The 27,631-nt window shown below is 35.8% G+C and overlaps 4 protein-coding genes across 4 annotated transcripts; 2 read left to right on the top strand and 2 right to left on the bottom strand.

The window, feature by feature from the left end:
• The first annotated feature begins 1,550 nt into the window (after nucleotides 1–1,550).
• On the top strand, nucleotides 1,551–5,677 carry LOC145014988 (putative disease resistance protein At5g66900). Its single transcript, XM_078973435.1, has 5 exons — nucleotides 1,551–2,348; nucleotides 2,475–2,881; nucleotides 2,964–3,319; nucleotides 3,929–4,143; nucleotides 4,708–5,677. Exons 1-5 carry the CDS (start codon nucleotides 1,679–1,681, stop codon nucleotides 5,523–5,525), a joined length of 2,466 nt encoding a protein of 821 aa, XP_078829561.1. The 5' UTR covers nucleotides 1,551–1,678; the 3' UTR covers nucleotides 5,526–5,677.
• Nucleotides 5,678–16,397: 10,720 nt separating this feature from the next.
• On the top strand, nucleotides 16,398–20,598 carry LOC145014467 (putative disease resistance protein At5g66900). Its single transcript, XM_078972838.1, has 5 exons — nucleotides 16,398–17,193; nucleotides 17,276–17,682; nucleotides 17,874–18,229; nucleotides 18,941–19,155; nucleotides 19,693–20,598. The coding sequence occupies exons 1-5, from the start codon at nucleotides 16,512–16,514 to the stop codon at nucleotides 20,508–20,510; spliced, it is 2,478 nt and encodes an 825-aa protein (XP_078828964.1). The 5' UTR covers nucleotides 16,398–16,511; the 3' UTR covers nucleotides 20,511–20,598.
• On the bottom strand, nucleotides 20,586–22,431 carry ATN (cyclin family). The gene is made up of 4 exons (XM_078972839.1): nucleotides 22,227–22,431; nucleotides 22,003–22,142; nucleotides 21,851–21,906; nucleotides 20,586–21,768 (listed from the first exon to the last, which is right to left on the bottom strand). The coding sequence occupies exons 1-4, from the start codon at nucleotides 22,308–22,310 to the stop codon at nucleotides 20,693–20,695; spliced, it is 1,356 nt and encodes a 451-aa protein (XP_078828965.1). The 5' UTR covers nucleotides 22,311–22,431; the 3' UTR covers nucleotides 20,586–20,692.
• A 2,186-nt stretch (nucleotides 22,432–24,617) lies between these two features.
• LOC145013880 (Chaperone DnaJ-domain superfamily protein) lies at nucleotides 24,618–27,352 on the bottom strand. The gene is made up of 8 exons (XM_078972228.1): nucleotides 27,259–27,352; nucleotides 26,614–26,942; nucleotides 26,291–26,374; nucleotides 26,097–26,134; nucleotides 25,920–25,999; nucleotides 25,580–25,663; nucleotides 25,135–25,243; nucleotides 24,618–24,888 (listed from the first exon to the last, which is right to left on the bottom strand). Exons 2-8 carry the CDS (start codon nucleotides 26,935–26,937, stop codon nucleotides 24,747–24,749), a joined length of 861 nt encoding a protein of 286 aa, XP_078828354.1. The 5' UTR covers nucleotides 26,938–26,942; nucleotides 27,259–27,352; the 3' UTR covers nucleotides 24,618–24,746.
• Nucleotides 27,353–27,631: the final 279 nt, after the last annotated feature.

Here is a 27,631-nt window from a genome sequence, read left to right as displayed (position 1 = left end):
TGCTAGTTCTTGGGTGTGATTCCATTAGAGGCATTACATTTGTGGTGCTAAGCTTCCAAGAAGATCAAGAGGATTGTCAATTGTTTGCTATAACAATTGAAAGGTATGTAACTCCTAAACCCTAGTTTGTTATTTTCGAAAATAGCATCTCTCCTCTAGGGTTCTTGTTTTGCAATTCAAAGTTATATGTTCAATAGTTAAAACATAGATCCAAAGTAGGTTGCATGTGAACTTAGGAATTGTTTTTCTAGTTTATTTGTTTTACCTAAAACCCATCAATTTAGCCCATGAGTGTAAAGTTTCACCTCGAGATGTTCCCAAATAGAAACATTGTGAAAGACACATTACTGGAGGCCACTGTCTTTTAAGAAGTTAGGATGGTCGATGGAAAGGATGTTGATCTAAGGCTACATAGCCTCATCGATTTGGATGTTGAACCGATCTAGGTGGTTCATGAAGGACACTTCTACAAGAAGAAGAAGAAGAAGAAGAAGGTGGTGTGTGAAGGACAAAGTTATTTTATTTTGATGATGATAGTTGGACACCGGAAAGAACAAAAGGTAGGTAGGTAACCAATGATTTTTATTACCGACAATAACAAAGGGCCAACACAGTGGGATTAAGTCGTCAAGGTGGGAGACGGGTGGAGTGAATTTGGCGAGACCTTCAAAATATATATATATATATATATATATATATATATATATATATATATATATATATATATATATATATTAATAAAAAATGACTTGAGGGTAAATTCGTAATTTTAGATCAAATTTGAAATAAAATAAAACTTTAGGAACCAACCATATTAGAAATTAAAATCATCAAGACCATTCATGATAGAAAATTATAATTAGGTTTTGAACTTGTAAACTTTTATAAACCATAAGGAGCATCTATGTAATTTAGGCATGTTTGAATGATAGCAATCAAGGTTGTAAAAAACTCGCCATGTGCGCCACAGCTCCAAGGCTTGCATTTGCCGTCAAGCTTTGCCAAAACATCGTTTTAACTCATATATGTGTATAAAATGAATAATAGTTGAAAATACATATAAAAATATTAATTATATAGAAAATTGTTGCCTTAAGTCACGCCTTACAAACGCCATGACTCGCCAAGGCTCGGAAAAGCTTGAGGTTTGACATTGCCGTCAGAATAATAGTTGAAAATACATATAAAAATATTAATTATATTAAAAATTGTCGCCTTAAGTCACGCCTTACAAACGTCATGACTCGCCAAGGCTCGGAAAAGCTTGAGGTTTGACATTGTCGCCAAGTCACATCTTGCGTTATTTAGAACCTTGCCGACAATAGTAGTGGTGGTGGTGAGGGGAGGGGTGCGTGTGCGTAAATGGGTGGGATGGTGAGGCCTATTTAATATAATAATATAACTAAAGAAAAAAAACAGCAACAAAATAAAATTACTGTAATAATTTCGAATCAAAATGAAACTTGGACCAAACCTACAAAATTGGTAAGAGTACAGGGACCAGATTCATAATTTACTCTAAAAATCAATAAAATAGAGCACCATTCGTTGGTTTGTCCATCCTTCGTATTCAGAAGACGCGTTCCAATAGTCAAGCTCTGTTTTTTTCTCCAACACCTTCATATCATCAAATCTTCCTGTCCATTTTGTATTCTGATTTCAGATTAATCAACAAGAAATGGCTATGCTTCTAGATTCCCTTCTTTCGGAATCCATCTCCACACTAACTGCACTAGTAATATCTGTAGTACAAACGACAGCCAATTTCAAGCCCGAACTGGAGCTACTCGGTTTGACCTTGCAGAGAATCAAACCGATCATTGACGAAATAGTGAATTTGAAACGGAAATTAGATCGTACAGAGCTAGAGTGCAAGATGTTCATAGAAGAAATCCAAGAAGCCGAAAAACTTGTCGCCGAATGTTCGAAAGTAAAGAGGAATATCATCAAGAAGTTCACTTACTCACTGAAGCTAAAAGTCCTAAACAGTAAGATGCTAAGTTTCTTTCAAATCGAGGTTCAAGCATCCCAGAGTCGGGACATTATGCATATTCTTTCGGTGGTCAACGATATGAAATTAAAAGTGGATCGTATATTTGAGGAACAGAGAGATACGACACAGAGCACAGGTCCGGTTGGTAATCATCGTGGGTCTGAAAGCACAGAACGAGAAAAGTATGGTTGGCGTGTTCCCATACTTCCAAGTTTGATCGTGGCGTTTGGTGAGCCGCTGGAGAAGCTGAAGGCGGCGGTTGGTGATGATCATCCGGTGCTGGTTGTGGCCGCTCCTGGTGGATGTGGGAAGACTACTTTGGCGAAAATGCTATGCCATGATGCTGAAATTCGAGGTAATCCATCAATTTCGGGTGTATTTGGTCACTAATTTTTAGGATGGAAAAGGTATTAGATAGTTGTGCTTGCTTGATTTTGATTTGGGGTATATTTGGTCACTAATGTATCTTACTTTTGAACAGAAAAATTCGGGGAAAATATCTTCGTTGTGACAGTTTCAGAAACACCCAACATGATGATGATTGTCAGCGATCTCTTTAATCCAAATCCCTCCGATCCGCGACTTCTGTTTCAAAGTAAGGGAGACGCAAAGAACAAACTGGAGAATTTTTTGAATGAGAAAGCGTCAGATCCTATGCTTCTAGTATTGGACGATGTGTGGTCTGATTCATTTATTGAACAAATCTTTCCATCCAACATTAGAGGACACAAAATTGTTGTCACATCTAGGACTGCCTTTCAGAAGTACAAGACATTCCGATTTGAACCTTTGAACGATGAAGATGCCAAAAGTCTCTTTCGCAGTTCAGCATTCACTGAAAGCGGGAGTAGACCTAGTCCAACTATTAATGATGATCTTGTGAATCAGGTAACTAACTATATGATGATATTCTTCTTTTAGACCCTCATTCTATATACGTAATCAAAGAAAATATGGTTGATATATGTAGATGGTACCATGGTGTAAGAAACATCCACTTACCCTTTCTGTGGTTGGCCGATCTTTAAATGGGAAGGATGAGTTAGTTTGGAAATCTATGCTTAAAAAGTTGTCACGTGGTAGGTCAGTACTAGATCTACATGAGGATGTATTCGTCGGTTTAGAAAGAAGTTTTGAGTCCCTCGATGAGGAATTAAAGCAATGTTTCCTGGACTTTGGGCTATTCCCAGAAGATCAAAGGATCCCTGTTAGCGTCCTGTTGAATATGTGGGTGCATTTGTACGACCATGATGACGAAGGTGTTGATACCATGGCCACTATCTTTGAACTTTCCTACAGAAATCTTGTTGATCTTATGACCACAGGGTATTTCACTTACACCCTGTTTTTTTCCTCCCATCAAGAGATGTTTGGATAAAGTGTTGTTTAAAATATATTTGAGGAAAAAAGGCACACTAAGTAAAACTTGTAAAAAGTTAGGACTTTGAAGTAGGAAAGCCTTATTTTTCTGACTTCTCTGTTGAGTCCGCTCTTTTTGCACTAAATCATAAAGACTCATTTTACGACTTCTCATACGTAGCAGGTTTGTAAAAAGTTAGGACTTAAGCTATAAAAGACTCATTTTTACGAGTTTCTCTTTTAACTTAAGTTGTTCTTTTTGCATCAAGTTAAAAAAGAAACATCCATATGGTCATATATAGCAAGTTTATAATAAAAGAAATTGATATAAAGGGGAAAGCCTCATTTTTCTCACTTACTCTTTAAAGGCGTCTTTTATGCATTAAGTCAAAGAAGAAAATCCATATACATAAAGTTTTTAAATAGTTATGACTTAACAGGTAAAGTATCATTTTCCCCATTTATCTATTAAGTTGTCCATTTGAATTGAAGAGTATTGTACAACAATTGTTAATCGGGAGAGACTTCAATGTGTACTTATATAATTTGTTGCAAACTAAATCTTGAATTGTTTAGTTTTAGGAATGATTCTAGCGCAAGAGTTAACTATTGCGATCAGCAATTAGTGACACAACATGATTTGCTGAGGGAGCTTGCTATTCACCTCAATAGCAAATTACCCTTAGCAAAAAGGACAAGATTGAGTATAAATGTACGGGGAGATGAATTTCCTACACCAATCAAACAACTTCAAGAATCCATGCAAGCCCGCATATTGTCCATTTCCACAGGTTTTGATTCCTTTATAAATTAAAGCGCGTATATCTTTGTAGAAGCATGTGAGGGTTCGAGCCTTAGCAGTTGCAGTGTTGGAGTTTCAGTTCCAATGTGAATTTGGCTCTTTGAGAGTAGTGAGTTATATGTTAGCCACCTAGGGGGCTGCTATGTATTTGATTTACATCTCACATAAGATCTTAAGGTCAGACTATGTTTTGGGCTAAAATATAAAAAAAATAGCAACATAATATTTTTTGTTTTATATATCATCCCCCTTTCATTTCTTTTATACTTTGAAAATTTTACTCTATTATAGGAATTAAAATTCTTTTTATATGACTACGATTGCTATAAGTTGGTAGATATTTCGAAGTACAATGTTGTAATAAGAGAAATGAAAGTAGGATGTTGAAATGAAAGTACATTCTTATTTTGTTGTATTTATACCCTACCAAAATAATATTAATCTAGAATATGACAAGTGAAAAGTTTAATCTGTTTAGGACAAAAGGGTTGAAATAATTTTACAGTTTATCTCGTTTTCTATTAATTGTATTTGTATACAATCTTGATTGCAGGAGAATCGTTCTCCTCAAAATGGTGCAACATGGAAATCCCCAACCTCGAAGTTCTAATCTTAAACATGATGTCGAAAACCTACACTTTACCCCATTTCTTAGCGGCAAATCCAAAATTAAAGAGTCTAAACATCACAAACCACGGTTTATACCTTACAAAATTCAACAATTTCCATTTTCTTACCTCTTCACACAATCTAACAAGGATCCGACTCGAACGTGTTGACATAAGTCCATCCATTTTATCACTCATAAGCCTGCAAAAAGTATCCTTAATAATGTGCAAAATTGGCAACACTTTCAAGAACCTCATTACCAAAACCCCAAATATCTGGCCACAGTTAGTTGAACTGGAGATCGATTACTGCCAAGACTTGGTCGAATTCCCAGGGACATTATGTAACAGTGACCATCTCAAGAAGAATAGCATCACAAACTGTAATGATTTGTGTGGGTTTTCTGAAGAATTTGGGGATTTGATTAATTTGGAAATGCTTAGTCTTCGTTCTTGTACGAAATTGAAGAAATTGCCTGAATCGATATGGAGATTTAGAAACTTGAGTGTTCTTGATATTTCAGATTGTTTGAACTTGAGTGGGTTGCCAGAAAAAATGGGGAAATTGGGTTGTTTAAGGAAGATTTATATGAAAGGTTGCAGCGGAGTAAATGAGCTTCCAGAATCTGTGGAGGAGCTGTCTCATGTACGTGTGGTATGTAATGAAGAAGTTGCTTACAAATGGCGGGGGTATAGTAATGTGGAGATTGATTTGGTAGAAGAAAATCCATTAGAAACACTTGAGAGAATGATGTCGTTTTGATGCTGCATATATAATTTGTTTAGCTGAGTGCATGTTTTCTTGTATGTTGATCTTCAAACGAATGAGATGACATTTCGATTGTTTGTATAAACGATTTTTGTAATTTGTGACTGATTCCTGAATCAATAAGAATCAAGAAATTATCGGATCAATTATTTTATGATTATAAAAATGTGAAACACCAAACAGAAATCATTTTGACATTAAGTAAATATCATATAAAAGAATGAAATCCTAAATTCTCCGAGCTAACAAATGCATCGGTGTGGTTGTTGACAGTGGCCTCTGTTTCATGTTGGGTAATCTTGATGGGTTAAGCTGGGTCACGGGTACGGGTTCGAATGGGTCGGGTCGGTTTCCATATGCACAAGTTGGATAGGTCAGACTTAGTCTAATAATGACCTGGTTTGAAGGGGTTTCAAAACGTGGACTTAGTAGTCCTATATTTGTGGTTCTTAGCTGATAGTTTATTCCTGTTTCTTAGCATGTTTATTAGTATAAGTAGAGTAGAATTTCTTCCATTTGCATGTACATATATTTTCTGTTTTCTATGAAAGAGATAATCCAGAGAAATGATGTGTTCATGAATGTTTTTCTTGGGTCTGGACCAACATTTCAGTCCACTCATCATGTTCATCATCATCTTGCTACTATCTACACTCTTCTATGATTTCCTACTCTTCAATGGTGAAACCAATCTACTCGCCAATCTCGACGAAAAGACCTCCGCAGCTTTGCTGCCGTCGAAACCTTCTTAGGCGGTGAAATTGACTTCTTCATGGAGGCCGTCCTTGGCGGTGACGTCAACTTCTTCTTTCCGGTGGTGGTGACTGTTGGTGATTTTAGGATTCCAAGGGACAGCAACCCTTCGCCGGCGTTTAGGGGCAGCGCCCCTAGCCGGGTCCAAAGGGCTCGAGGCAGCGCCCCAAAACCTAAATGGATTTTTATATCTGATATGACTCCAACCATTCATTTTACCGCCAAAACTCACTTGATGATGCAAGCTTTAGTTATGTCTAAAAACTACTAGTTTTTTGAGCAAAATTTGAAGGCAACCGCCGTAACCACTTTTCCCTCTAGTATAAGAACATTCTTTATGTTCCAAAAAACGGGTTACAAACCATATACTCTCAAAATCTGATTTGAAGATTTGTTCTATCTCTCAAGATCACATTAATAGGTATTATGTGTTTCAAAATCTGAATTAGGTCAGTAATTCAGATTGGTTCATTCTTGGATTATCCCACTTCTGAATTTGTGTACCTCAGGAAAAAGGGACGAATTATACATTTCGGAAAGTGTTTGATAAACATGGTCTTTATATATATCAAAATCTATATTTATTGTTATTTTGATCCCTTTATTTTCTAAGAGTGATATCACCTTCTACACATTCCCTTTATTTTCTAACAGTGACGTCAACTTCTACTCATTCATGTCTTGGGTAACATCATGTTTGGCAGTCATTTGTTCTGATTCATTAAAACTGCCAAAGAGATGATAGCCTCTCTTGATTCTTATTTCAAATATTTTTACTTTCTGTATGATTGATAGTCAAACTTCCACCCTAATTTCATCTGATACTAGGAAAATTGACAAATCCTTTATTCATTAGAATGTATTTTTACAGTTTTAAGCAACGTTGAGTATTTACCCCTTGAAGGGGTTCACCAACAATTTATAAGATAGAGACAATTCAAAGCCTTCTTTCAAGAAAGACAATTCACAAAGATAAGGTATTTTAATTGTTTGGGTATGTGATTTGTTTTAGTGGATATGGTTTGAATTGTTTTTATATTAATCACTAACTTTTTGAACCACAAATATGCACCTTCGGGTGCATATTGCCCTGTTGCAAGGTTGTTCGAATAAGAAAAGTGGAATTTGTGATCTTTTAAGTTATATTATATGCTATTTTGGATTCCTTCTTTTATATAGTTTTGTTTATTTAAGGAAAATTATAAAAATTAAATAAAAATAATATATATATATATATATATATATATATATATATATATATATATATATATATATATATATATATATATATATATATATATATATATATATATATAACGACCAAAAAATTTCAACATAATTTAACTTTTCAAAACAATTCATTTTAATAACATTATTACAAAAAGGTTTTCAATACATTATTTATCAGAGTATTTCCAGGTCCATTTCATAAAAACATAAACGCGAGGAACGGTACGATCACGTCTTTGTCTTGCCACAGTCTCCTGAAGAACCTGAAAAAAACATTAAACCATAACTGTAAGCCCGAAAGCTTAGTGAGATACCCCCAAAATACCAACGACATATACGCCCTTCCAGGCCACGACATTCCGGTCCAAAACATATTGTCTTCCGGCCCATAATATATTGTCTTCCGGCCCATAGCATAAAAAGCATACATAACATAACAGAACATAGAACAGTCATGCATATCGGGTCAAACTCCAGTCCAAACAACCCTGTGTACATAACATTCAATCATATAACAGTTCACAGTCAACAAATCGATCAAACAGATCACATAACATATCATCACCCTAACCAGGATACCGACCTAACCGATCACGAGCATAACATCACCCTACGTCTCAGCCAAAATACTACTTACGTACATACGCCTTTCCAGGCCATGACCTTCCGGTCCACATAACATAGAATGCCTTCCGGCCCATATCAAGCAATACCATAACAGACAACTATCCGGATTTCCATCCGGTAAAGGGTCGGCCTTGGTGCCGTAGACCCTGTCGATATAGTGAGGATAACTCACCTCGCGATTGCCGATACTCTGAACCGAAGAAGCAGACTCTCGAATCACCAACTCACCGCAAATCCCGAACTAACCATCATCACAAAAATAAACATAAGGTCAATCATACTTTCACTTATCGGGCCAAGATCAAAGTCCAAATCTCACACAAAGTCCAATCATTGGCCCAATTTACCAAATTGGGCCCACCTCACCAAATGGGCCTAGATCCAAAGACCATAACAATAATTGGGCCCAAAACACTTTATTCATAATTTCCCCGACTTGGCCCAATAACCAACAACCCACAATTAGCCCAAACTCAAAAGCCCAAAATGAAAGTCCACAGGAGGAGTACGCTGGGCGTACTCTCCTTGGTACGCTGGGCGTACTGCCATGATCACCAAAAGAAAACGGGGCATTGGCCCGCTACGCGGGGCGTACTCGAAGGTTACGCGGGGCGTAACTGCGAGATCCATTAAGCCTTTCTAACCTCTTAATGGCTTAAGCTCTTAAGCCCAAATTTCAAATCCAAAGGTCAAATATGATTAGAATTCATAAAGTCTCAGACTTTATCACTTGAGACGTCCTTAAGCCCTTAATCCAAGGTCTTAATCCATTAAGACCTATATATCTCATACATGGAATAGCTACAGCCCTTGGGACCTCATTTTTATCACTTAAGACCTCTCCAAAGGTCTGAAAGGACAGGTAATCTTGACCAAATCGAACTATACCACAAGGTGGGGACTTTTGGGACAAGAATGGTGACAAAGCTTCAAGATACATAGATCTATGCAATATGAAGGTCAAGCAAGAAACTTTATACCTCAAACAATCCCAAAGGGTGATATTTCTTCAGATCTACAAGCTCCACATGTTCTTCTTCTTCTTTGACAACTTCCCTTTTCTTCTTCAAGCCTTTATTTTGCCAACACAAGCTTTTCAAGATCAAACACACCCAAATATGAGAGGATACTAGATCTAGGGTTTCTCTGAGGTTGAAGATGAGCATAAGGAGGCTGAGGGGTGAACCAACATGTTCCTTATATAGTGGCTGACCCTAAAAATAGGGTTTGGGGTTTCTGAGAGTACGCTGGGCGTACCTCCCTGGTACGTTGGGCGTACTCACCCGGCCACCCGCATCTATTCGCCCCTCTACGCTGGGCGTACCCAGCCACCTTTCAAAATCAAAAGCATGCATGCATGGGACCATTTCCCTCTTATTCCACAAAGAACTATAAACAATGATCAACTTCGAAGCACTGCAACTCCTCTAATCTAAACCCACTCTAAAATAACTTTACATTCATACGAGGGTGACGAGAAGCCCAATACGTCTAACACATACACCCGTCCGAAACCTTCTCGGTTGAAGCTCATTTCTCGAAAGGGACCAGAATTACCCTTCCTCTTAAATCTCAGGGACTTATAATTGAACACTCGAAGAACGGGGTGTTACAATATATATATATATATATATATATATATATATATATATATATATATATATATATATATATATATATATATATATATTGAGGGGTTTTGCGAGTTAACCATTTATACCTTTTTTTTCCAATCAAACCATTAAAGTTTCCAGACTTTCCCAAATTAACCATTTTGAATTTAGCATTAAGATCGATCAAATTTAACAAAAAAACACCATTGAGAGTATATTTTTTCTATAAAGGAACCACTGTATCGGTTTCCTAGCAATGAATCGCAAACTTCCTATGAAATTTATGTCCCTATGATATAATCAAAATGGTTAAATAGGAAAACTCTGAAACTTTTATAGTTTGTTTGGAAAAAAAAATAAAGTATAAACAGTTAAACCACAAAATTGCCTAAAATATAGCGATTTTTCGGTATTTTTCCCTTTTTTTATAAGTTATTAACTAATTTTCATTTTGCAGATTGTTATGAATCTAGGACACCATCCATCCAACTCAATCAATTCCATTCCACCATACCATACCTCTACATCAATTCCATTATGTTCCTGTGTTGCATCTTCCCCCTCATTCAGCCATACACCACTCCATATTATCTCATTTTCATTATTATGGAATCGAAATGTTACTCCACGAAAGTCAAGACCAGGTGTAACATCTTGATTTCCAGGTATTTTACACATTTAACCCTTGGTGTGAGAAATGTTTGCAAAAATGTTCCCATGGCACTTTAATGAGAAAACGTGGGTTGCTTGTGTATGTTGGGCATACGTGGCTTGGACCAAAAACCCAATATTTATGGTTTGTGCACTATTTATACATCCTTAACTCTCCCTTCATTCATCAGCCTCCAACCTCATATTCGACCCTTGCAAACCCTAATCTATTTTGAGATTATCTTTGAGCCATTAGTGTGTGTTTTTGGTGTTCTTAGAGGAAGGAGAAGGAAAGGAAAGAATCATGGAAGCTTTGAGCACTTTGGATCCAGAAGCACATCATCATTTTGCACCACTCGGAGGTAAAAAGATCTGATCTTGATGAATTTTTCCTTTAGATCTTGTTAGCCATGGATTTGGGTTCATTTTGGTCCCATAAGCTTGGTAATATGAGTATGGGTTACTCTAAATCATATGAGCTAACCTTTCAGACGTTTTGGAGTGTTTAGAGTCATTAAAATGTAATCTTGGACATTAGTTTCATTCCATGCATGGACTATGTTGTCTTAATGAGTTGATAAGTTAGGGTTTTTGGTATTGAGCACTTAATAGCCATGCAAGATCATAAAGTTGGAAACTTTATGATTAAGGACTTCATTTGAGGACTAGATCTAGATTTTGGACAAAACGGACTTAAGGGATTAATCCCTTAGTAGAAGAAAATGTGGTAGGTACGTACGTTGGTAAGGTAGGCGTACGCTATGGTACAGTGAGCGTACCAGGTCAACAGCCTGTTTTTGGTTAACACACTAGTACGTCGTGCATACAAGGGATTAATCACTTAAGTCCGTTTTGTCCAAAATCTAGATCTAGTTAGCGGAGTTGACTCAGTTAACTTCTTTGACTTTGACCAGATTTTGACCTAGGCGCATTTTAGGTATTTTAAATTGTTGTTGAGTTTGTTCATTTTCATGTATAGGTGACCGGTAGAATTGATATTCGGAGCAGTGTCCTGTTCAGTTATCTTTTGAGACTGAGAGGTGAGTTTTCTCACTATACCTGTGGGTCGAAGGCACCAATGCCAGTCCACTAGGTTATATGCTAGTATACAGGATGTTGTTATGCTATAGTGATATGTTAGATATGTATCCTAGTATATAGGATGTTTTTATGCAGTAGTGATATGTTATATCCGTATCATTGTATATAGGATGTTGTTATGTTGTAGAGATATGTTAGATCTATATCCTGGTATACAAGACCCATACGCATAACAAGGAAGCTACAAACCTTGAGGGTTAGTATTGTCATGATGGTTATGGCAGTATGGTTGTGGCCTTGTTGATGTATATCTTGGTTTATTTTTCAATATGGTGATTATGAGAGGTTCTGCTTCAAGAGCTGGTGGCTAGGATAGGTCGAGATTGACTGATGATGACATTTGTGAGTTGATCGCTACAAAGGTAGCTACAACTGTCCAGAGCTCTATTCCGGAGTTGTTTGGTTCTATCAAGACCGTTATGATTGAGCTTTTTGATGACCGATACATTGCACTCATTGACATTGTTGTTGTTGCAGCTACCGCAGTTGTTGTTGCTATATGGATTCGGGGGGAGAGATCATTTCAGTATCGGGACTTCGACAATATGAATCCCCTACAGTTTGATGGGGTCAAGGACCTGATTATGGTGATAAGGTAGTTGTATGATGTGGAGGGTTGTTTATTTAATTATTCTTTCCCGGATGACCAGAAGGTTAAGTGCACCTTGAACCTTCTCCAGTTAAGGGCAAAGGATTAGTGGAGATTGGTGACTAGTTCATACACTCCTGAGTAGAGCGTTGCTATTACTTAGGAGCAGTTCTCAGAGATGTTCCGTTTGAGATACGTTCCCTTGGTGGACAGGGAGATATTAGTAGGATGATAGTTGTCTTCAGTATCAGGTGAGTTTCCTCCACCGTACTAGTGGGTCGAAGGCACCAATATCGGCCCACTAGATTATGTTAGTAGGATGATAGTTGTCTTCATGACAATTTCATGTTATGTTTGTTTATGCCTGTTGTCTTCGTGACTCTCGTTGATATGATTGAATGCTTAGCTGTAGGGGTGAAATAGACTCAGTACCGGTTGAAAGATACCAAAGGGGGTGTGTCACACCCCCAAACCAAGGATGGCGGAAACGTCTAGGGGTGGAGGACTTCATGTGTAGTATCATAACAACGAGTATAATAGTACTCAAAATAAATACAACCATTATAAATATAATTGAAAAGTTACACCATAGTATGGATTTGCATGCTTCAAAATCAATTACATTATGATGACAAAATGAACTATTTGACGTCTTAACGTCCCATCCTCAAAAGTTGCAGGTTCCTGTTTTTACTATTTTCCTGAGAATAAAAGTAGTTTTGAAAAAAAGTATCAACAATTAAGTTGGTGAGTTCATAAGCTTTTGGATGTAAAATTTGAAACCCCTGGTTACTACCAGTATGTATAGTAGTTTTATTATTTGAAATAAAACTGAGTATTGTATTCCGAGTTTGAAAACCTTTGTTTGTAAATGTAGTGTATACCCAAGAAAAATCTAATATTTTCCTTATAAAATATTATGTAGTCTTAAATCCCAAGACCGAGTATATGTATGTTCGTACTTGTAACAAGGTATGCAGTTTTAAATAGATAAAACCCCTTTTTAAAATAGAAATTCCCATAAACTACATGTGTCGTTATCTCCCTATGTGAGTCGCTATAACCATACAAGATAAACACTTTACTCAACATGTTATAAAGTGTTATCAAAGTGGTAAGGTGTTAACTAGTTTTTAACTTTTCCGCCTTGTTTTAGAAAAATCATAGGAAGTCAAAAACTGAATTTATAAACTCTAAGAGTTTACAAAATGTGTCTAGTTTGTTCATAAATTTTATTATGATTTTTAGAAGTTTCTAACTTGTGTGAAAATGTCCATATTCACAGACTGGTTCGAATTTGTAGCTACAGTGATAGATAGTTTTGTAAAAATCACCATTAATTATAGAAAAATCGTATGAACATGTGCAATTAGTCATTTTAAAGGTATAACCTGAAACTCGATGGGTGGCATTAGGGTTTCGATCGAAAATCGTGAGAACTCGACGAGTCACCCGATGACTCTGCGAGTGGGAAAAAACTTCAAAGAACTCGGCGAGTAGCCGAGGGTACTCGGCGAGTTAAGGTCAACATGGACTGTTGACCTTGACTGAGGACTTTGACTTTGACCTGGGGTTGACTGGTTGGTTTATGGAGTACTTGTGAGGTTGAGGATTTATGAGTATGCTTGTACTATGGTAATAGGTGGAGGAGTCTTTGGCGAGTGATCCGAGAGTTGGTTTTAAATTATGATTGAAAATTTTTAAATTTTGGTGTAAAAATTTGTGGGTGTCACATATAGAGCGAGAGAGACTGAGAGAGACTTTGTTTGTGACCTTTGCGAGTGTTTAGCTTCGAAATGCAAGGTTTGTAAACCCCATTAAGCCTCATTATGAGTGTTATACATCCATGGAAGGTATGTAATAATGTTTTATCGAGTAGTTCCATCACTTACCCTGATTAGGGTTTAGATTTTATGAACACGTGAAGACTCAAAGTGATTCTTTGCATTAAGATAGGGTGTTGTACAATAGTATACATAATGTAATCCCTAATATACAAGGGTTAATTGAGTTGACCAATTTGACTTGTTGACTTTATTTGACTTTGATTAGACTGGAAATTGACGGTTGTCACAGGGTGAAATAGACCCAATACTGATTGAAAAATACCGAAGGGGGTCAAATAGACCCAGTACCTGTTGAAAGATACCGAAGGGATGAAATAGACCCAATTATGTTTGACTGTTATGCATGTATGATATGTGGTATTTTGGGGAAGCTCATTAAGTGTTTTGCTTACACTTTTCAATTATGTTTCAGGTACTTCCAGCTCAAAAGGGAAGGACCCGACTTGATTGCACCGCATTCGCCCATGTTTTCTGCATTAAGTGATTTTGGGATTTGTACTATGATATTATCCACTATGATACACTTTTGGTTGTTTTGACATAATTACTGGATGTTTTGGAATGAATTAAAATGAATTTTTTGTCTGAATTTTTTCGGATGTTACACTATAATTGAGATTTTTGCAGTTTACCTTTTAGGGTATGTTTGTTAGATGGAATGGAAAAGGTAATGGTAATGGTCGAACCATTCCATTCCTTCTCCTTCACCATCATACCAAATGCTTAATGTGTGATGTTTAAGTTTAATCTCCCTACTTTGTTACTTTGAACCCTTTTAACAAATATGTACAAACCCACGTGAAAGCATGAGCTTTTTTACTAGTTCAAATATCATATCAACTCACAGTTTTTTATAAATTATTTTTTATAATAATAAGTTTTTTAAAAAGTTTTTTTTAATTAATTATGAACAATAATAATTGAAAATAGCATTATATATATATATATATATATATATATATATATATATATACATACATATATATATATATATATATATATATATATATATATATATATTCAAGTTCATCATAAAAATAAATAAAATAATACAAAGTTGAAAAATATTTTTAATCATCTTTATATGCAATTGAAATATGGTGAGTAACACTTTTCAAATGCACATTGTCTATCTTATCACATAATACCAGGTGTATTTGTTGACTTTCAATCCACTCATCATGTTCATCATCATTCATGCACTTATATGTAGTTGATTTCCCACTCTTTAATGGTGAAACCAATCTACTCGCCAATCTCAATGGTGAAAAAGACCTCCATTATTTTGCAGTCGTCGACACTTTCTTAGGCGGTGAAATTGACTCCTTTACGATGGTCGTCCTTAGTGGGACATCAACTTTTTATGTACGATGACCATCCTAGGCGGTGAGACCGATTTCTTTTTCAAGTATAGTCGTCGTTGGTTTGAGATATGAAAAAGATTGGGCTACTAATCTTCAACGACGAAGCCAATCTAGTCGTCAATCTCGACAGATAAAATGACCTTCATAGATTCGTAGATTTACTAATGTAGACACACTCTTAGGGGGTGGAATCTAAATCTTTACTTGAAACTTAGCCACACCAACAAGAGACGGTGATATCTTGATTAAAAACTTGTGAGGGATGCTGACAGGTTCTTGAAATCACCAATGACCTTGTTTTGCAAAAACGTAGGTTTTATGAAGCAAGTTTTGAATGGAAAAGTGGGTTTGGGAATTTCACAACTTTTCTAGTCGGTCTAGTCTTCTGTGACACCTTGTTCGCCGGAAACCGGAAACCGACGCTTTTCTGTCTTGATTTCTTTTTTGGGTGGAGAATCAGAGACTTTGAAATTAATCCTTGATTTTGCAAGGAGAATGTGGATTTGATCGGATACTTTGTTTCTCTCTTTCTTCGATCCCCGAGCTCGGGTATTTCCATGTTTAACTTCAAGTTTTGTATGGAATCATTAAGGTTTGGGTATGGTTTTCTTGTATAAATACAACTTTTTTACAACCATTTAGACTCAATGAAAATCAGATTCAATCATATCCTATGCTCTTACTATTGTATTTTCTTGTTGAAGTTAGGACAACTTGCTAGCCTATAATGATTTGGTTGTCTTGAATAACTGTTGCAGTTGTTGCATTTTGGAAAACAAACATCTAGTCGGGAGGCATATTTTTTTTAAGGACATTATGTTCAATACAAGCATCAACAGTTTATGTTTTTGTTGTTCTTTCTTGCATTACTGCAATATATTTCCCTACATCAACATGTGGTAGAACTAGGGTGGGTTGGTGACCGGGATCCAATGATGAAATAAAAATTGAAGTTAGGGACAATTATGTAAATATTTCAAAAGTTGGTCCGAACATGCATTATTAAGAAAGTACAAGGACCATTCTTGTAATTTACTCAAATTTGTAATACCGCCGGTTGATTTTTTTAATATTCAGAAGACTCGTTCCATTTATCCAGCTCTGTTTTTTCCTCTAAAAAACCAAGACCTTCGTATCATCAACTCCATCTCAATAATCTTCCTGTCTATTCTTTTACATCGAGATTTCGGTTTAAGAAACAAGAAATGGCCCTGCTTCAAGATCCCCTTTCCGAATCCATCTCCAGCCTTTTTAAAACTGTAATATATGTAGCAGAAACCACAGCGGAATTCAAGCCCCAACTGGAGGAACTCAGAGCCACCTTACAGAGAATAACACCGATCATCGAAGAGACGGTGAAGCTGAAACGGGAACTAGATCATTCAGAGCTAGAGTGTAAGATGTTCATAGATGAAGTCCAAAAGGCAGAAGAACTTATCATCAGATGTTCGAAAGTAAAGAGGGATCCGACCAAGATGTTCCTTTACTCACGGGAGCTAAAAAATTTCAAGATTAAGTTGGTAAACTTCTTTCAAGTTGGAGTTCAAGCAATTCAGATTCGGGACATTATGCAGACTCTTGCAGTGGTGAACGACATCAAATCAAAAGTGGATCGTATGTATGTGGATTCAAGAGATTCGAAACATAGAACAAGATTGGTTGGTAGTCATAGTGGATCTGAAAGTGTAGAACGAAAAAAATATGGTTGGCAAGTTCCCGGACTTCAAAGTGGAATCGTGGCATTTGACGAGCCACTGGAGAAGCTGAAGGCTGAGGTTGTTTCTGATATTGGTATTGATGATCGTTTGGTGCTGGTTGTCGAGGCTCCTGGTGGATGTGGGAAGACTACTTTGGTGAAAATGCTATGCCATGATGCTGAAATTCGAGGTGATCCTTCAATCTTTAGAATCGAAGTATTAGTTAGTTCTTCTTGGTTGACTTGATGCTAAAATCTCTTACTTTTGAACAGAAAAATTTGGGGAGAATATCTTCTATGTGACAGTTTCAGAAACACCCGACTTGATGGTGATTGTGAGTGATCTGTTTAATCCAAATCCCTCCACCCCGCGGCTTCAGTTTCAAGGCAAGGAAGACGCAAAGATCAAGTTGGACAACTTTTTGAATAAGAAAGCATCAGATCCTATGCTTCTAGTATTAGATGATGTTTGGTCTGCTTCGTTTATTGAAGAACTCTTTCCATCCAAGATCAGAGGACACAAAATTCTGGTCACATCTAGGACTGCTTTTCCGACATACAAGACCTTCAGATTTGAGCCTTTGAATGAGGAAGATGCCAAAACTCTCTTTTGCGATTCAGCATTCACTAAAGGAGGGAGTAGACCTAGTCCAACTATTAGTGATCATGTTGTGAATCAGGTAACTAACTTTATCATGATATTCTTCTTTTTCCATGCATTGTGAGATCCTCATTCTATAGTCTATACTAATTATATAATCAAAGAATGTATGTAGTATTTTTGGATGCATAAAGAAGTGATTTTTCTTTCTTCTGTTGCTCTTCCTTTTGCTTCTAACTTGTTTGTATCCATTCATTCCCTTGTATGTAGATGGTACATTGGTGTAAGAAACATCCCTTGACCCTTTTGGTGGTTGGTCGATCCTTAAATGGGAAGAATGAGTTAGCCTGGAAATCTATGCTAGGAAAGCTGTCTCAAGGTAGGTTGGTTCTAGATTTACACAAGGATGTACTCATAGGCTTAGAAAGAAGCTTTGATGCTTTGGATGATGAATTTAAAGAATGTTTCTTGGATTTGGGGTTATTCCCAGAAGATCAAAGGATCCCCGTTAGTACCCTCTTGAATATGTGGGTGCATTTGTACAACCATGATGATGATGGTGTTGATACCATGGACACCATCCTTGAGCTTTCCTATAGAAATCTTGTCGATCTTATGGCCAAAGGGTATTTAACTTACGCCCTTGTTGCTTTCCTTTTTTTATTTTTCCCATCAGACTGTCTAAATACAGTATTCTTTGGATAAATGGTTGGTACCGCATTTTCCTCACTTTCTCTATTAAGTCTCTTTGCTGCATCAAGTCAAAATGAAAAACTCATATATAGCAAATATGTGAAAAGTTAGGGCTTTTCCTGGCTTTCTCTAATAATTCGTTCTTTCTATATCAAGTCAAAAATAAAAACTACTATATCAAATTTATAAAATAGTTGGGACTTAATGGTTCCTTCATTTCCTCTTGTAACTTGTTCTTTTTGCATTTAAGTTTAAAAAAAAAAAAAAAAAAAATCCATATATAGCAAATTTGTAAAAAGTCATGACTTTGGGAACACCTCATTTTACTCATTTCCTCTACAAGTCGTTCTTTTTGCATTAAGTCAAAAAGAAAATTGCATATGCATAAATTTTCTAAAAACCTAGGCTTTAACAGGGAACACCTCATTTTCTCCATCAAGTCGTTCTTTAAGCAATGCCATACACTACTTATCTTACTAAGACTTGTCCTAGTCAAGTCCATCAACTAAAAGAGAAACAAAACCTTGCTCAGTTACTAAAAATTACTCGAGTGAATTCAAGGGTGTCCAACAGTTGTTATTAAATAGGAGGAACTCCAATTTCATTTATATATATTGTTGTAGACTGATCCTTGAATTGTTTAGTTTTAGGAATGATTCGGGTGCAAGAGTTAACTATTGTGACCAACAATTCGTGACACAGCATGATTTGCTGAGGGAGCTTGCTATTTACTTGAATAACAAACTACCTTTACCACAAAGGAGTAGATTGTTTATTGATGCACCAGGAGAAGACTTGCCTGCATCAATTGTAAAAATCCAAGAAGCTATGCAAGCCCGCATATTGTCCATTTCCACAGGTTTTGATTCTTTTACCTTTATGCCCTTGGGCATAGCATAGTTAATTCTAGGGTGGGAGTTTTAGTCTCAATGTTGTGTCTCACCTCTTAGCCACCTAGTGAGCCACAATTAAATCTGACATGATGTTCTTAAGGCATGGTGGGGTGCCTTAACGGTTGATAAGAATAGCCCTTTTGGGATTACATTCATACCTTCAATGGAACCTCTTCCCTTTGTATTTCTTTGAAAGTCTACACATACGTAACATTGTCCTTTAGATTTGCACATTATACTTTAAAAAATCTACCCAATTAATTTAAAGGCAAAAAATGCTTTGTATTAGGATGAGTAGATGACATTGGATACTAGGATGTTATAATAAACAAATAAATAAAAGTACATTGCTATTTTTTGCTTTTAATCCTGCCAAAAACAATAATAATCTCTAGATTACGAGAAGTAAAAACTCTTATTTGTTCTGGACAAAGTGGCAGTTAGTATGAATGAATGTGTTATTATATTATGTTTTTATTAATCTTTTACAATCTTGATTGTAGGGGAATCATTCTCCTCGCGATGGTGTGACATGAAAGTCCCAGACCTCGAAGTTCTGATCTTAAACTTAATGTCAAAAACATACACTTTACCCCATTTCTTAGCAGCAAATCCGAAATTAAAGATTGTAAACATCACAAACAATGGATTATACCCTACAGAATTCAGCAATTTCGATTTTCTTGGCGCTTCTTACAATCTAACAAGGATCCGACTCGAACGTGTTGACATAAGTCCAGCCATTTTATCACTCATAAGCCTGCAAAAAGTATCCTTAATAATGTGCAAAATTGGCAACACTTTCAAGAACCTCATTACCAAAACCCCAAATATCTGGCCACAGTTAGTTGAACTGGAGATCGATTACTGCCAAGACTTGGTCAAATTCCCAGGGACATTATGTAACAGTGTCCATCTCAAGAAGATTAGCATCACAAACTGTAATGAGATGTGTGGCTTTTCTGAGGAATTTGGGGATTTGATTAATTTGGAAATGCTTGGTCTTCGTTCTTGTATGAAATTGAAGAAATTGCCTGAATCGATATGGAGACTTAAAAACTTGAGTGTTTTTGATATTTCAGATTGTTTGAGCTTGAGTGGGTTGCCAGAAAAAATGGGGAAATTGGGTTGTTTAAGGAAGATTTATATGAAAGGTTGCAGCGGAGTACATGAGCTACCAGAATCTGTGGGGGAGCTGTCTCATGTACGTGTGGTGTGTAATGAAGAAGTAGCTTGTAAATGGCGGGAGTATAGCAATGTGGAGATTGATTTGGTGGAAGAAGATCCATTAGAAACCCTTAAGAGAATTTTGTCGTTTTGATGCGGCATATATATAAAAATATAATCGATTTTTGTACTTTTGTGACTGATTCCTGAATCAATAAAGAGTCATAAATTATGGGAACAAATTGCAAGTTATTGTTATTTTATGATTATAAAAATGTGAACACCAAACAGAAATCATATTGACATTAAGGAAATATCATATAAAAGAATGAAATCTTAAATTCTCCGAGCTGACAAATGCATCGGTGTAGTTGTTGACAGTGGCCTCTGTTTCAATCCACTCATCATGTTCATCATCATCTCGCTACTATCCACGCTCTTCTGTACAGATGATTTCCTACTCTTCAATGGTGAAACCAATCTACTCGCCAATCTCGACGGTGAAAACGACCTCCGCAGCTTTGCCGCCGTCGACACTTTCTTAGGCGGTGAAATCGACTTCTTCACGGAGGCCGTCCTTGGCGGTGACGCCAACTTCTTCTTTCCGGTGACCGTCCTGGGCGGTGAGATCGACTTCTTCACGGAAGCCATCCCAGATCTTGTCGGAGATACGCAAATCGCTGGGTTCCTAATCTTCAATGGCGAAGCCAATCTAGTAGCCAATCTCGACGGCGAAAATGACCTCCGTAGCTTTGCTGACGTGGACACGTTCTTTGGCGGTGACATCGCCTTCTTCTTCGCGCTGGCCGTTTTGGGTCTGGTCGGAGATACAGAAAGTGGTGGACTGCGAATTTTTACTTGAAACTTAGCCACAGCAGCAGGAGGCGGCGGCGTCTTGATTAGAAACTTGTGAGGCGTGGTCTGACGGGTTCTTGTAATCACCGGCGACCTTGTTCTGCAAAATTGTTGGTTTTGTGAAGCAGGTGTTGAATGGAAAAGGGGGTTCGGGAAGATCACGGTTTTTCTAGCCCAAGGTTTGTTCTTCGGAGACACCCTATTCGCCGGAAAACGACCCTTTTCAGTCTCAATTTCTTTTTTGGGTGGTGAACCGGAGACTTTGAAATTAATCCGTGATTTTGCTCTTTCAAGTAAAGGAGAATGTAGATCTGATCGAATTATCCGTTTCTCTCTCTTTCTCCGTGACCGGAGCTCGGTGGTTTCTGGGTTTAACCTCGAATTCCGTCTGGAATGAGTCACCGGAGTTTTCGGATCGCCGCCGGCGCCGGTGGTGATCTTTTTGGCTTTCGTTTCAACAGCCGTCACGATTTCTCTAGCAAACTGACTTGCTTGGAGTATCTCCCCCACGGTTTCGCCCAAAATCATCGCTGGTAGTGACATCCTCTTCCATTCCCCTTCATCAATTCAAAACCAAAATTCAAAAATCCGCCATTGAAACACAAAATACAAACATCAGATATCACCCAAAATTCTCACCTATTTGTGTGGGTAATCTTCCAGGTGGCGATTTTTGACCATTTGCATTTCTGATTCTAAAGATTGGAGAGAGAAAACATAAGCATAATTAAACCATGAAATCATAAAATACCCATCTGATTGATTTACTGAGAATTTCCAACAAATTTTACCTGAGTGATTCCTGTTTACACCTGAGGCTTGTTCTTAAGTAGCCTCTGGAACTACGAGGGCTGAGATTCACACCGGATATCACCTTCGTCCCACCGGTGATGTACTGAAGCTCTTGCAGTCTATCCATACATTTCTCCACCTTCAAAATCCAAGTTTTCGTCATTAAAACATCAAAATCCAAAAATGAAAAAAACAGAGATTTAGAAGAAGGTGAAATGGGTACCTTGTTGAGTGTGTCTCTGAGTTGAATCGGATCAAGTGGAGCCACAATCTTCTTCTTCGGCTTAGGTGGGGATCTTGCGACCATTGTTTGTGTGTGTGTGTGTTGTGTGTGTGTGGGGTAAGTGCGACAACAAGAAGAAAGAGTATGTTACATGAAGTATAGTGAACACCCCCAACGGTCAGATTGTGTAAAGTAGAAAACGCACACAAAGAGAGTTAAACGGCTACTTCTTTATCTCTCTTTCTCCCAATAAAATATTATTATCATTTTAATCAACCATTGACTTTTTCCGTTTCATTTCGTAAATAATTATTTTGTAATTTATTATTATATTAACATGCTAATAAAATCCTGCTCATTAAAATATTAACATCCCTTATGTTTGTAATCAATTATATTAAATGGTTTAAAGTGTAATAAATTTTTGAATATACTTGGTGCCATTTTTTGACCCATTAAATCCTAATTTTTCACCTTCAAAGTTATATCATTAAATTTTGAGTGAATACCAAATAATATTGAATCATGACAGATAAAACAATGTCTTGAATAGATATCGTCATCTTCAAAACTGTTAATGTTTTATGATTATATAGTCATCATTTTCAATTATACAAACAGGGAAAGACTCAAAGACCTATACTGGGGTGAGGCCACAATTAAAAAGAAAAATAAAAAATATTTCAAAAAAAAAGCAAAAATAATATTTTTTTGACCTGATGAAAATAATATATTTTGACCCTTTCAAAAAGTATTTTATCCTTATAAAAAAATTAATTTTTTTGCATTTTTTTCGAGAAATTTGTTAGTCTACCTCAAAATACAGGTAGTACAAGAACTTTGTTACAGATGAATATAAATATGAACGATATTGACTTCCATATGAAGTTGCAACTCGACAATATTGATCTGATTATAAATAACTTAATGTGTAAAAATGGGGGTCTACCTCAGGTATTGTTTATATAACATTGAAATTTTTCGCAGTGCTTTAAATGGGAGATTAAATTATGGTGTGGGTCCGAAGCATTCAAACAGAGAGGTGACATGTATTGGGTGTTCTAGAATGTGGGTAGGGGAATTTTTGTTCTTTTATCATTCATAACTTTGTTTCAATGTTTTTTTTCCTGAAACGGTAAATATGATTCATATCATTTAGTCATTTAAAAATCATAATAATTTTTTGGGTTAATATATGAAAAAATCATTATATATCGTGTTTTTTGGGATTAAAACTAACTTTTTTTTTTTAAATATTTTTGATTTTTTTATTTTTTCATTTTTAATATAGCCTTTTAGGTTGTTTTTTCCGGAAAAACTTATCTAATGTGATCTTTTCGGGAAAAAAAATTTAAAAATACAAGATTAAAAAAAAAAGCTCAATATATAAGATATTTTATTATATTAACCTTTATTTCAAAATGATTTACCAACTATAACGACTTATCTCATATGAGCGTGTCTAGACACATCTAAATACGTCTAAACATATCATTATTTTTTTAATTAACTACTTTGGACTTTTGGTTAAAATGATTTCCTTGAATAGATACAAATACCCTAAAAAGCCTTTTTCCGTTCTCTCATATTACCCTCATTGTAGCCCAAATACCTGTACTTCATGGTATTTCTTTGCATTGTAAACATTTTATCAAGAGTGAATATGGGCGTTCCATATATATTTAAAATACACAAATTCCATCAACTGAACTTAATAATTGAAAAAAAAAAAAAAATTATTTATACTAGCCTTCTGAATATAACATTTTCGCTTATAAAAACATATATATCTAAAGAAAAATACTTTTTTTTAGTTTTTTGAGATGCAAAATCACTAATAATATCTTCAAAATAGATCATGTCTAACATTATATTAATAAAGTCTATAAAAAATTTGAGCCCTTTTAAAAGATGGATTCTGAACGGTCGCCCGTATCGCACATCCTTTGAGACGGGCCTGAGTGGATCTCTCGATGGTTTCCTCTGTATTGTTTTCCCGGTTTGGTTATTCTACATAAACTAGTGTGTTTTTCTCTCGTCTTTATTGTTTTACTAATTATGGTTGATTCCCATTATTTGTATATTAGTACTTTCCTTTGTTTGGAGGTGTTATTATGTATCATCAAAACATTTGAAGGTTTGGATTGGTTTTACCATCCATTAATAAACTTTGTTATTTCGGGAAGTGTTTACTGTTCTTTGCTCATTCTCTTTATTAACAACTACTAATACTAATGCCATCAGCTACTATCACATGATCCACTCTTGACCTGAAGCCCAGTGTCCATTAGTAGCTATTGATCCTACTATCTGTGTTTGCACACTTGCAAATAATAGATACCAAGTCAGTAGGAACCCAAAAACAAACAAATCATCCGATAAACCTCGGGATAGAAAGACAACACAAAGCATATAAATATACACCATAACTGAATAAATATATACAAGCCCTTGTTTTCTCCTTTTAAGCTATATACAAGATTTACACAAAAGCAACAAGACTTAACAACTAATGTTTGATTAATACCAATCAACATGTTTAGTTGATACATTGGGTTGCTTTTTTGGCTTCTTGTATCGATTATTTTCAAACTTGGCTTTTACAATGAGTGTATAAAGCAAGTCCGCCTCAGCAGAGCAATCAAAAGGCACATTCAAGATGCTACAACAACAACAACAAATAACCACATAGTAAATATTATAAAATTTGTTTTTTTTTTTTTTTTGGAATGTAGAGATAAAATGGTCAATTATTCTCATCCACATGATTTATTAAGCATAAAAACAAAACAGACTTTTATGTATACAACAATTTATCCAGACAAAGATCACCAATTCAACCACTTTTTGTCACCAAATGAAAGCTAATTGATTTATATTTTTTAATTTTTTGTTTTATAAAGTATACCTGGCAAGTAACTCCTGGAGAATAATCCTTTGAGAAGGTGTTACATAATGTATGCAGTTTCTAGGGCACTGTCCAACTGCCAGCTGTACCTTATAGTCCTCACCATGACCTAATTAGAATTAAAATTTAGAAAGATATGATCTAAAGTTTAGAAGAGTATTTTGTAAAATCCCAACGATTATTAGATCTGTTTTTCAACTATGCTAATATAAGATTGAATGTGAATCTATGCAACAATGTTTCAATATTTTATTTAAATTTATGCAACAAAGTGGGTTTTTTGTTTTAAGAGATAAAACCACATTTCATTTTAAGACCAAAACATGCAATTTTTCAGTATTTCCACCAGTAACCTTTGTTGCATAATTTAGGAAAAAGAAACCATTTTTTTGCATAAATTAGGAAAAAAAAGTGAAACCTTGTTTCATAAATTTTATATACAAACCTTGAGACGTTGCATATGCAGTTCCTGTTGAAGAACTGAATGTGAAGGCATGAGGTGCGGTCTTTACACACGAATAAGGACACCCTGCACAAAAAAAAAAAAAAAAAAAAAAAAAAATTCAATCAAGGCTATTTTGGTCATTTAACATTATTTTCATTTCAATTGCTTTGACAGATTTCCAAACCAATAGAAAACAACAAAAGAATGGAATTGAATTCCATTCCATTCCATTTCTTGCCAACAAAAACCATGATGACAGATTTAATTATTCAGATTTCATTCCTTCTAAAAGATTAAGTAGAAAAAACAAATAATACTAAAAGAATGAAGAGACTCTTACCTTTTCCAGCACATAGAACTTCATTAACAAAGATGTCAAATGCCTCACATTCAGGAGCATCAAAAGGGTCTAGACATTCACTACAATTTCATATCAAATCCCATATTTAGAATATAGGATCCATAAAAAAAAATATGAAAATAAAAGGACAAAAACACGTATTAAAAGGATACATGCCTTTCAATGATCTCTGATTTGCTTAAATTGGATAACACCTAGAAAAGATAATATTCAAGATTTACCATCACATGTTACATCTTTACAAAGTTAGGAAGTTTATAAATTTAATATTAAGAAACTTATGCATCATATTCATACGAAGTTTCTAGATAACAATTACCATCTTTAAATCTTAGGAAAATAATCTATACCTCATAGGCTTCAATCACACGGCGAATCATTGTATCTGAATTACCATCATCACTCTTTATAACATCAGGATGGAATTGCTTCACCTATAAAAAAAATAAAGCAAGAACAAAAATGACTATTAAATAGGAAATTTTCGTTAGAGTTCTCCCCTAATTACATCCCCATGTATTCACAATAGTTAACAATTCTTTGTGTTTATAAATTCTGACACTAGAGCGAGCACTCCACACAAATCTTATCCGGGATCAAATATATTTGTAGTTTGCAATTGGAACTTAAACGTATGGATAACCGAAAAAAAATAATAATAATGGAAACATACTTTGGCACGAAAAGCTGCTTTGAGTTCGGACAAAGTGCAATCAGGCATTATGTCGAGCACCTGGTAGGCAGAAGAAGCAGACATGGTGGTTTGATCTCCATTACTGTCTCTGACTGAGTTAACCCTGAACTGGTTGTTGGTATCTGAAAAGAAACGATTTGGGTATTTGATGCTCGTATGAATCAGCCGTTGAAGCGAGGATTCAAAGGGTCTCGTTTGACAGTTACGGTGATAACTCTTTTGGATTATTGATGGGTGTGTTTGATAGTAGGAGCATAAGGTGACAGCTTTATTGCATAGAGGAAAAGATCCCATCTCCACCATTGCATCTACAAATATATGTCATGTCAGTTAGATTTCTTGCAACTTTATATGTATCACTCGTAAATTACTTGATAAATGATTCAATACACGGGTTTTTTGCTCTTCGAGAGGAGAAATTTGAGCTTTGAAGTAGGGTATGAATGTAGAGAAGAGGGTGATGCTGTACTTACTCGTTTACGTTATTTGCTTAATGCGTCCCATATTCCCATGATATTTATATATTAATTTCTCTAATCTGGTTATCAACCAAATTTGACACATATGAAAATATTAACCACCTAGGTAACAACGAAGAAATTAATAGCAAGTAATGTAATTTACTTGAAGATTTCAAAGGGGGTTTGTGGAGAAGACGAAGACGTACGTACGGCTGTGGTGGAGAAAGAAATACGGGTGTGGTGGAGAAGGAAGAGTAGAGGAGTTCGTTTCGGATGGATGGGTTTTTCAAAGAGTAAATTACATGAATGGTCCCTATGGTTTGGGTAATTTGCGCGTTTAGTCCCTAACTTATTTTTTTAACTCGGAAGGTCCCTACTGATTGTTTTTATTACGTGTCTGGTCCCTATTGTTTGTTTTTGTTACGCGCTTGGTCCCTGTCATACCTAAAAAGATTATTATTTAAATAGGAAAAAATAATTCAGTACGTAAGGTAAGGTGAGATTAGGGGTGTGTTTATTTAAATAAATTAAAAAAT

The sequence above is a fragment of the Lactuca saligna genome, chromosome 9 (genome assembly GCF_052625555.1).
Source record: "Lactuca saligna cultivar CGN05327 chromosome 9, ASM5262555v1, whole genome shotgun sequence".
NCBI lineage: Eukaryota > Viridiplantae > Streptophyta > Magnoliopsida > Asterales > Asteraceae > Lactuca > Lactuca saligna.
This window is presented reverse-complemented; position numbering and strand designations above follow the sequence as displayed.